The following is an 11,058-nucleotide window of genomic DNA, read 5'->3' as shown; positions in this document are numbered from 1 at the left end:
ATGGGTTTCTAGAATTCAAGTTTGTGGAACAACACATAATATAAGGTGATATCTTTCTGTTCCAAGAACTCTTATGCGATTGCAAAGTAGTATTGAATGACTCTTCTACCCTTGGAATTTGCGAATAAGAGACAATGACGACGACAACAACGTACCCAATGTATTCCCATCAAGTAGGGTGAGAGGGTAAATTGTACGCAGTCCATACCACAACCTTAAATGAAGTAGAGAGGTTGTTTCCGATAGACCCACGGCTCAAGAAAGTTGCGAATAAGAGACGACGACGACGACAAAAACAACATACCCAGTGTATCCCCATCCAATGGGATCCAGTGGGGTCTGGGGAGGGTAAAGTGTACGTAATCCATACCACTATCTCAGGTGAAGTAGAGAGCTTGTTTCCGATAGATCCCTGGGTCGGAAAGTTGTAAATAAGAGACTAATGCAAAAGTGCATGTATAAATATAACACCAAAAGTATTTATTCATAAGTAGGTATAATCTTAAACCAAGTCTGATCTGCTTCTAAGTGCTCACTAAAGCCATCAATCATTATAGACTTTCTCAGAATTAATGGAAACAGTTGAAGGGAAAAAAATCAAGCTGCCAAGCTCTTCGATGCAATCTCGAACACGTTCTCCGAGAGTCCCTCAGCAGACAAGATCATCTCTAATTGTTCCTGTTTTAAACATAAAACATTTTCTTTAGTCCTCAGAAAGTTGAAGACCATGGATGTGTATAATGTTCGAGCAAGTAGCTACTAACCTTAGCGAGGCTTTGTCGTGTTTCATCATAACGCTTCCACCTAGAGAACGCTGACACCATTCGTGAAGCCACCTGCCATACGTTAGACAAAAAGGATAAGACTCTCTCTCATACTACTGGAAAATCGTCCTATAGTTCAAGATCGGATTGACCAAGGCAGATCATGAGTAGATAGAACATCGAAAAAGTCAGTAGCTGTGAGTTGTCTTCGAAGATTTTTTTCCTCGCAGTTGTTTATGTCAAGAACATAGTGAACCAACGGGCTGTATCATTTTCATGATAGTTAAGAAAGAGAGGTGCATGTCTCGTGAATTATGAACGATAGTCTCGTGATTCATTGGTGAATTGCACTAAAAAACAATTGAACTAGTATCTTAAGAGACCTGTGGATTTATCTTGTCAAGCTGCACCACCAGTTCTCCTAAGAACTTGTAGCCGGAGCCATCCTTGCTGTGGAAGTTGACAGGCGACCCACAAAATCCTCCGATCAACGAGTAAACCTGCATTTGTCCGAGAAATAGAACATCACGTCCTGTAATTGGCATAAACCAGAAACCTATATGTTGCTAATGTTGTAGCACTCGTGTCAGGTCCTTCAAAAATGCATCCCTTTTGGAGGATCCGGCACACCCAGTGACATTTTTGAAGAGTCCGAGCAACATATATAGAAAGACATCAAACACAAAAGTACATACCTTATTCGGATTACGCATGTCAAAGGCTGTATGTTTTAGAAGTTTCTTGACATTCTCGACATTACCAGGCAAGTCTGACATAGCTTGAAGCGCAAGCCACTTGGTCACAACCTAAGTAAAAATAGAGTGGGATAAAGATTTATTAATCCTCGTCTTAGTTATGAATAATTCGACATTGTGCAGGTTACTCAACAACTATAAGGCAACAACAGGTCCGGTGGACAAGAATTAGAGAGGCATAGAGATGTACCAAGTAATCATGCTGCCACTTGTTATAGAAATCTGCTAAAATTTCTTCGCGAATAGCAGGTTGCTGATCAATAGCAACTAAAGCTGCAAACTGATCCGTCATGTTCGTGGCATTTCTGTATTCATTCAATAGAAGTTCTCTGATGTCTGCGTCTTCAAGTGATCCAAGATAAGCTGTTGATAAAATAGGTCAGTGGAATTGTAATTTGTCAAATTCTGAAAAACACTATATATGGAAAGATAAAAAGAAAAACAAACCAAGAGCAATATTTTTAAGAGCACGGCGGGCCATATTGTTATGATCAAACTCATAAGCACCAGAGCTCCTGTTGTTTTTAACCTGCAAAGTATGTTTCATTATTATTTTCATTAAGAACGTTATCAAGTAAATTAAGAATCGGTAATAATAAAAGTAACATTTTTAGAGTTCGAGAGGTCATTACAGTGATAAGGAGCTCTTGTTTCAACTCAGAAGCCAGTTGCTTCCTGATGAATGTCCGAACTGCATGAACGGCATCTGGATCAGCAACTGTCATCATGTCCATGATTTCTCCTATACCTGGCAAAGTTATTGCCTTAGCAATGAATTCCTGAAAGGATAAAAACCCCATTAGCGTAACATTTTATCAGATATGAAACACAAATATCTACAAGAAAAGAGGCGGCGAATACCTTATCCAAGCTTGAGTCGGTGAGTATGCTTTTGATCCCCTGCAAAAACTGAGGGTTAAGAGCCAAAGCCTTATTCTGTTGAAAATCAGCTACCAGGCTGAGCATCAGCTTCCTTGCCAACACTTGTCCCGCCTCCCACCTAAGAGACGGATCAGATTAGTCTTTGATTATTCAAAATTGTGATTAGCTAAAAGATATTGGATGAGAGACCTAGCAAACACTAACCGGTTAAACTCATCAGAATCATGAGCAAGGAGGAAAAGTAGATCCTTATCAGTGAGATCAGACTCAAGCCGGATGGGAGCACTGAAGCCTCGTAATATAGATGGTGTTGGCTTCTCAGGTATGTCATTGAACACAAATTCCTCTTCTTTCTGCACAGTACAAGCAAAAAGTCTTGTATTAGTCTATCTATTTGATCAAATTTATCATTTTGATTTGCAATGAGGCTAATCTACGACTAACAGAACATAAGCCACTTGCTGTCTGAGGCTTCAGTTTAGTTCTCCAAAGAACAGAAACAAGAGAAACTTTAGATTCTACCTTCTACTTCGTACAAGAATTAAATATATTCAGAATAGAATATTGTAAGTTGTAACAAGCTGCTTATCCATAAGCTAGTTGTTTTACTGGTAACATCAGCAATTACATAAACAAGTGGACATGAAGTAACCTTTCCTATATTTCTTATTTTACCAGGGACAGAATATAGAATCCACACACCACATATATAGCTTAATCAAGTAGAATGGAATGCACCAGTCCATCAAAGTTCTAGGCTAACCTTCGTTACGCGGAGAACTGTGGTATATACATTTTGACCACTGCTCGCAAAACTCTCCAATTTACCGCCATGATAAATGGAGGATAGAGGCATGTCCTTGCCACTTGAATCTAGAAGACCTACTACAACAGGAATAAACATAGGCTCTTTTGTAGGCTGGCCAGGCGTAGGAGGCACCTCTTGACTGGGAAAGAATCAGATGAAATATGTCAGCCTAAAGAATAAGGACTTGCAAATCTAAATGAAAAAAGAGACGCTCGAGAAGGAATAAGTGGAAACAAAATCCATTTTATGTTTTTACCTAAACTTGAGGGAGAAAGTGCACCCCTCAGCATTATAATTAGTTGTAACCTTCACTACAGGTGTCCCAGCTTGCGAGTACCTGCATTGATGTTTCATTTAGAAAAGCGTAACTTTGAGAGGAATCGTGAAATCTAGTTCAAATGGCAGGAGGGCAGAATCAACTACCATAACAAGAAATTAGCAAAATCTGCATTGTTGGCATCTCGCATGGCAGCAAAAAAGTCTTCACATGTTACTGCTTGACCATCATGCCTCTCAAAATACAAATCTGTGCCCTGTAGGGGAAAAGGGTATATTAGATTTTCGTGACTTTCAAGTGCGGAAATCAATTTTTTCGTCACTACAATAGTACGCGAGACATTATCTTTTTCTTACTTTTCTGAATCCTTGGCTCCCTAACAAGGTTTTGTACATCCTCACCACTTCAGCTCCCTGATAATAAAAATGGTGAATTAAACCAATGGTGAATCAAAATATTCCCTACACATGCATAAGCACAAAAGGATTGCAAGCACACATAAGGTCATGGATGTGGCGGCACAGAAAAGGGAGAAAAAAAGAGAGGCACAAAATGCTGCAAGAGGAAGGGCAAAGAGGAAGAGCATTACCTTCTCATATACCTGCAAAAGAGAAAATGGAACAAAGAAACAATAGTTAATAAACACCTTGGGAGCCAAGAAAGTTAGAACACTGATAAATCAAAACGACCAGGATCTTACCGTAACTGCATGTTCATGAATATTCAAAGTCACCCCAGCCATCACAACCAAACATCAGTAACAAAAATAATCATCAAAATTGCGCTCAAAAGAAATTAAAAGTCCTCTTAAATGTAGACAAACTTGCCTGTGTAGAAGTTATCCATCTGTCAACATAAAAAGATGGAAAAAGAAGAATGAAAAAACTTTCCAAGCAGGTGGCTAAAAGAAAGTGGGGGGCAGCACTTGTTAAACAAGTTTCATCCGTATTCAAAGAGATTAATCAGTACCTTTATATAAGAATGAGGTCGGACAGGATGAGCCATTGGACCAGAATCCTACAAAATCAGGATAATAGTTAGCAAATTTAACTAGTCATCCATAATTCAGTCGCTCGTTGTGGAGCATATGATTTGGCAATCCATGTATATGTAAGAAGCAGGAATAATGTAGTGGCAAGAACTTGAAAGAACTCTTTGAACCTGCGGGAACTGATACATTCGAAGCTTTGAAACATCAGCAATCCTTTTCACAGGACGGCTTCCCAAATCAGATGAGAACTCCTGCATGAATCATTTAAGAACCTTATAAGCTAACGCTACCAGAAAAATGTTCATGTATCCATCATCAACAGGAATACATCCAACCTGATCACGGAAAACAGTAAGTCCTTCCTTCAAACTGAGCTGGAACCAGTCACGACATGTAACTCTGCATAGAGCAAATAGTTAATATAAGTCTTTAACATAGACACTAGAATACTCTCAAAGAACACAGCAAACAAGTACCCTGTATCCAATTATAACAGCAGAATCGTTGATTTCAGTTAAAAATATAACTTAAAAGGTGTTTTTTTAAAGAAATCAACATATGAAGTAGCAACAAAAGATAGCTACAGTAATGCGTTTTCAGGAACTCGAGTAGCATATTCATGTTATATGCATCATCCATTTTTCACCAAATATCTAGAAGATGCAAACAGTAATAAATGGAAAATATAACTACCATATTAAATAGATTTTTATTTTCTGTGAAAAGGGAAGATTGGGTAATAGACAAACCTGTTGCCTGTCCAATTGTGGAAGTACTGCAACATTGACAAGAAATGGTGATTTACTCAGTATACAAGATAAAGTTCATGAATTTCAATAGCTTGTGAAAACATATCACAAACCTCATGTCCAATCACACCCAATATTGCCGCATAATCAGCATCTGTTGCGGTTTCTGGGGACGCCAGGACAAGCTTGGAATTGAATATCTGTTGAAAACAAAGTCAAACAATTAGGTGATAGTTAAGAAGAAGTAATGAATAGAACAGTATAATGCAATAACATCTCAAATATCATACATTCAAGCTCTTGTTTTCCATCGCTCCCCTGCAATGAAATGGGAAAACACATTATTATCCATAGAAAAAAATAGGGGAGTGGACAAACAATGAGAAGAAAAGAAAAATGTCGAAGAATAAAAATGGCGAAGTGAAGAAAACAGAGAACTAACATGTTAAAATCAGGAACAGCGACAATATTAAAAAGATCCAGGTCATACTCCCGCCCGAAAACCTGTTTGAAAATGTTAACAAAGATATTGCCATAAGACCATAAAACAACGAAAATAACTAACTTGAGGTTTATAAAGAAATTGAAATCTCACATCTTCATCCCACTTCATAGCTGCCTTGAGAGAATACATGGCATGTTCTGTCTTAGGCAGATCTTGAGCAGGGGTCCAGATTCTAAGGGAGACCTTACGGCCTGAACAGGTCGTAAATGTGTCATCTCTGCTCTTCAACTGACCAGCAACCAATGCAAAAAGATAGCTGGGTTTCTTGAAAGGATCCACCCAAACAGTAAAATGTTTCCCCCCCTGAAAAAAAAAAATGAGAATAATAATTTTATGAGTTGCATGAGGGTTACAATAAAACAACTTTCAACACATAATACAGAAAGATCCAAATGTACCTCAAGATCTCCTTGCTCTGTAAGGTTTCCATTTGACAACAATACAGGGTACAAGGATTTGTCTGCCTCAATACGACAAGTGTATTTTGCCATAATGTCAGGGCGATCCTAATGGGAAAAATGATAGCCATTAGCAAGCATTTCAAGAAAAGCCGATCACATCCTAGAGGCCAACAAAGAAAAACGGCATACCTGATAGAATGTAATTTTACGGAAACCTTCAGCCTCACATTGGGTACAGAAATTCCCTGATGACTTGTAAAGCCCCTGAAGTAAACATAGATAATGTAACCAGAAACCCATTTCACAATGTTACAAAAATTTGAAGCGCAAGAAAAAATTGCAAATAAGTCAAAGTTATGCCCTCCTATTTCACCTCTAAGGATGTGTTCTTCTGAGGATATATTTCTGTCACAATCTCCAAGGTGAAGTTGCTACTTGGAGGGGATTTCAGGGTCAGGTGGCGCGAGTCCACGTGGAAAGCTTCCTCCTAAAAACATTTAGTGTATCATTTATGAGTAAAAGTAACACCATGTGACATGTCTACGTAAAATTAACGGACATCTTCAAATTTCTAGGAGCACGACTTAGATATAGGTACCTTCAGCGGATTGCCATTGATCTTTACTGATTGCAACTTCAGATCTCTCCCATCTAGGACAAGTGGGGCAGACTGACCTGTTCAATATAAATTAGCAACATATTGTTAGTTCTTGAATAAATACAAGTATCGGAAATTTTGAGAAGCTTCAATCAGCCAACAACTATGTATCATTTAATTCAAGTATATAAACCCAGTGAAAAGTGGAAAAAAAAAAAGTGTTGTGGATGATTCTCTTTTTTTTTTTAGGGTAACAAGATGTACCTTCAACTCTCGGGTTGACAGCAATTTTTGAAGTGACAATAGTACTTTGCTCACCCAGTGTGAATTTCAGATCCACCTAAAATAGTAATTTGTTTTAGACTCATAAAACTTGGCAAAAATCCGTCACTAAGATTGAAGATGAATCAAGGGATATACCGTGTCAAAATAGTAATCAGGTTGTTTGTAATCCTTCAGAAAGATTTCCTTTGGTGCTTCCATCTTGGATTCTTCAACTTCTTTTGGCAGAGGTTCAGTTGCAACTGAACAGATTAATGGCCGGTCGATTCTTCTAGGTTGCTGGGAAACATCAAAACATACAAAGTAAACGTCAGCATAGAAAAGCACTATTGGCAAAATATGCAAGTACTTTTAATCCGGACATAATTGCTTACAATCAATGGAAAACGTTGGATTGGACACCTTCTCCAATGGGTAACCTAGTTCAAAAAGCAGAATGACTGAATATAAGAAAAGATAAAAACACGCACTAGACTAAATAGGACAACACATTTAAAACCAAAAGCAGATAAGCAATGCTTATTGCAGAAGCCAGCCAGAAATATTCACAGACCTCCGAAGTGAGGTATTGTTTATATCTGCAGATATTTCTCGAGCGCCCGACTGAAGTAACACGGCTACTTGCCTGAAACTACAGAGAAAGAATGGCAAACAATCCTTAGGCGAAATCAAGTCATTAAAGCTAGCAACACTAACTATATATACTTCCAAAGACATCATTAGCATATGAAAGAAGCAAGATGGAGAATAAGACACCTAAAGAAAGTCTGAAACTCAAAACGAATTAAAATAGAAGTTTGGGAGAAAGACTAGAACCAATTATAAGTATTACATAAAGCCAGAATCTAGAAGTATAACCCTTTCTCAGTGCCAAAGATAGGGATTACTTAGTTGTGCCTCTCTACGGACTTTAGTCGGTAACAGCTACATCGATAAAGCTGAAAAATATCACTAGTCCAGTTGGTGCAAAACCATATAGTTTATCAGAAGACCCACACCACTAATTGACTCTCAAATAACTAACGCCACTTTCAGGTTTTGTGTTATTTGCTTAATATTTTTTTCTTATGAAATGAACAAGAGGGAGTTGGATAATCACAGGTGCATTGGAGATCAAACCCAAGAGACACGTCTTTGACAAACTCGAACCCTTGCAAGGCAGAATCAACCGAGCCATCAGCAAACCACACAACACCTAAGTAATCTACTGTTGATAAAACAGTAAGGTTCAATCTCCACAGCCAAATCCAGATATAACTCTTCACAAAATATAATCAACACCAGGTAAAAGATCCTATAAAGATTGAATCTTTACAAAATATAAGGCAAACCCAAGTAAATGAAATCCTATAAAGATTCAATCTTCACGAAATATAAGCCAACCCCAGGTGAAAATTCCTATAAAGATTCAATCTTCACAAAATATAACCCAACCCCAGGTAAAAAATTCTATAAAGATTCAATCTTTACAAAATATAAGGCAACCCCAAGTGAAAAATCCTATAAAGATTCAATCTTTACAACATATAAAGCAACCCCAAGTATTGAAATCCTATGAAGATTCAATCTTCACAAAATATAAGCCAACCCCAGGTGAAAACTTCTATAAAGATTCAATCTTTACAAAAATTTTAGCCAACCCCATATGAACAAAGATTCAATCTTTACAAACTACAAGGCAATCCCAAATGCTTAATTTTGGATTAGATCAAGAAACACTACTACACACTAAGCCAAGTGAAATAAGAGAAGCAAGCAATGGCTCTTAAAGGGTTAGGACATATATGGATAAATCTAAGAATATAGACAAGAAAAAAAAAAATCAAATAAAAGGGACATCTAAAATAACATAAAATTGACAACAAATAATCAAAAAAATATATATTTTTCAAAATTTGGTATTAGTGTTTTACCTATGTTGATGATTGCCAAGAACACAAAAATATTCTTGCTATGATCAACAAGGCAATCCCAGATTAAAGATACCTTTGTAAAGTTTGTGTAGATATTTATAATGTGTGAAGGGACGTGCAAATTTATAGGAGTGATTTATGTTTTTATAGTGGAGTATATTCTTTTTTTTTAGTAAAATTCATTTTTTTTGTTTTTCAAGAAAAAAGGGTCCCATTTGTTAGATAATTGTAGGATTATCTTCATAGCAAGAGTGGAGTCAATCCATGCCAAGAATAACATCAAAATCAGTCATTTTTTATATTATGATTGGGTAATTTTTATATACCCTTCTGACTATAATAGATTTATCCACCGAGATAGACACTGAAAAAGATTTTGCTAAAGATTGGGGCTAGCATCAAAATTGACTGCTATATAAGGAGTCACAAAAGAAAGTGAAGCTCCAGGGTCAAATAAAACATACACATAAAGGTAAAAGACTTGTAACGTATCCATAACCACATTAGGAGAACTCTCCTAATAATGTCGAATCTGAAGAGCATACAGTCTATTTTGACGTTGCCCACTAGTGACACTAAAAGTAACACTTTGTTGAGTCGAGTGACCTGCTGGAGCTACTGAAGAAGGAGTGTGGCCCCGCTGGCAATCATTTCTGCCCCTCTGTGTAACCACCATACATTTCAATTTTTTTGTTTTTCAAGAAAAAGGGGTCCCATTTGTTAGATAATTGTAGGCTAAATAAATATACAATCCCTTAACTATTGACTTTTTTTGTATAGACCTCAATTAGGCTAAGTACTTATTGAACTTTTTACTCTTTCACAAAATATTTCAATTGAACACAATTACTGACGTGACGCTGATATGACGTGGTGTGTGTAACACACTCTCCAAATGGAGAGTGAGAAACCATAATTAATAAAAAAGAAATTAAATATAAAAAACCCAATCAATTAAAAAAGATATGTTAAAGAAATAAAAAGAAAAAAAAAACATCATCTTCTTCTCCATGACTCACCATTTTTCATTTTTTTACGTACAAAAAATAGCATCATCTTTTTCTCTATAACACATTATTTTTCATTTTTTTTACATACAAAAAAAAGCATATCTTCTTCTCCATAACTCACCATTTTTTATTTTTTTTACATACAAAAAATAGCATTATCTTCTTCTCCATAACTCACCATTTTTTATTTTTTTTTTACATACAAAGAATTCCTTCACAACGCCACACACACAATTACACACACTCTCCCAATTTTCATGAATTGACAGTGAATGATATCACAAATCGGAGAAACCCAACGTGAACAGTAAAAAAAGGGTGAACATTGATGGCCAAAAAATCGTTGAATTGGTGAAGAATGAATTTGAAAAAAACATTTCAACATCGATTGAATTTCAACCAACCAAAAATTTTAATTTCTTTCTCCTTACGTTGCTATTGAATTTCAAATAGAAAAAAAAAACTAGAGCTAAGTGAAAGAAGTGCTTCAATGATGAAAAAAATAACTTTTTTTTTTAGAGATAAGTGAAAGAAAAAGAAGATACCATTTTATTTTATTTTGCTTTTTTTTGTGCTCAAAAATGAAGAAAGAAGTGTTTGAAAAAGAAAGAAGTGTTTGGAAGGAAAAAAGAAGAAGATACCATTTTTTTTTAACTTGTCTGTGCTCAAAGATGGAGAAAGAGGTGTTTGAAAGGAAAGAAGAAGAAGATACCATTTTTTTTTTTTTATTTGTTTGTGCTAAAAAATGAAGAATCATTTTCTTTTTTACTTGTCTGTTCAAAAATAGAGAAAATAACATTTGAAAGGGAAGAGGTGGGGTTTAGGGGGGAGGGAGGATCGGGCAGGTGCAATTGGGTTTGAGAGGGGAAGGGGGTATTAATGATTTTGTTTAAAAAAATAGATTTAATTATATTAGAAAATTATTTTTATAACTATTTTAAGTTAAAATGCCACGTGTTATTATTTATTCGTCACTTTGCCACATCATCAGCGTGTGTATTACACGCATTTTACAGTTTTTGCCACGTCAGCAAATTGGGCTCAATTAAAACCATTTGTGAAGGAGTAAAAGGTTCAATAGGTATCTGGCTTAATTGAGGTGCCTATACAGAAAAAGTGAAAT

The 11,058-nt window shown here is 36.3% G+C and overlaps 1 protein-coding gene across 2 annotated transcripts; it reads right to left on the bottom strand.

Moving 5' to 3' along the window:
• Positions 1-440: 440 nt before the first annotated feature.
• LOC107865234 (puromycin-sensitive aminopeptidase) lies at positions 441-9,083 on the bottom strand. Of its 2 annotated transcripts, XM_016711549.2 has the most exons (34): positions 8,926-9,046; positions 8,112-8,219; positions 7,566-7,643; positions 7,387-7,431; positions 7,151-7,291; positions 6,995-7,070; positions 6,731-6,807; positions 6,506-6,619; positions 6,322-6,396; positions 6,130-6,237; positions 5,822-6,034; positions 5,669-5,730; positions 5,517-5,544; positions 5,340-5,426; positions 5,227-5,252; positions 4,813-4,876; positions 4,648-4,728; positions 4,456-4,503; positions 4,314-4,332; positions 4,187-4,191; positions 4,076-4,087; positions 3,843-3,899; positions 3,633-3,742; positions 3,466-3,546; positions 3,165-3,348; positions 2,606-2,754; positions 2,381-2,519; positions 2,152-2,298; positions 1,967-2,048; positions 1,710-1,882; positions 1,460-1,570; positions 1,148-1,264; positions 765-836; positions 441-678 (listed from the first exon to the last, which is right to left on the bottom strand). In XM_016711549.2, exons 2-34 carry the CDS (start codon positions 8,187-8,189, stop codon positions 598-600), a joined length of 2,940 nt encoding a protein of 979 aa, XP_016567035.1. In that variant the 5' UTR covers positions 8,190-8,219; positions 8,926-9,046; the 3' UTR covers positions 441-597. The 2 variants fall into 2 exon arrangements, with proteins under 2 accessions (XP_016567035.1, XP_016567041.1); XM_016711555.2 differs by lacking the exon at positions 8,112-8,219 and having other exon boundaries at positions 8,926-9,083.
• Positions 9,084-11,058: the final 1,975 nt, after the last annotated feature.

This window comes from Capsicum annuum, chromosome 1 (assembly GCF_002878395.1).
Source record: "Capsicum annuum cultivar UCD-10X-F1 chromosome 1, UCD10Xv1.1, whole genome shotgun sequence".
Lineage (NCBI taxonomy): Eukaryota > Viridiplantae > Streptophyta > Magnoliopsida > Solanales > Solanaceae > Capsicum > Capsicum annuum.
Note: the sequence above shows the minus strand (reverse complement) of the source record. Positions and strands in the feature narration are given on the sequence as shown.

Bases quoted from the DNA above. Each gene is read 5' to 3' on its own strand.
- LOC107865234 (XM_016711549.2), bottom strand. From the start codon at position 8,189: ATGGCTCGGTTGATTCTGCCTTGCAAGGGTTCGAGTTTGTCAAAGACG. The intron at 7,644-8,111 runs GTGATTATCCAA...CTTTCTCTGTAG, and splicing joins GTTTGATCTCCAATGCACCT to TTTCAGGCAAGTAGCCGTGT. The intron at 837-1,147 runs GTCTCTTAAGAT...AACGTATGGCAG, and splicing joins TTGACAAGATAAATCCACAG to GTGGCTTCACGAATGGTGTC.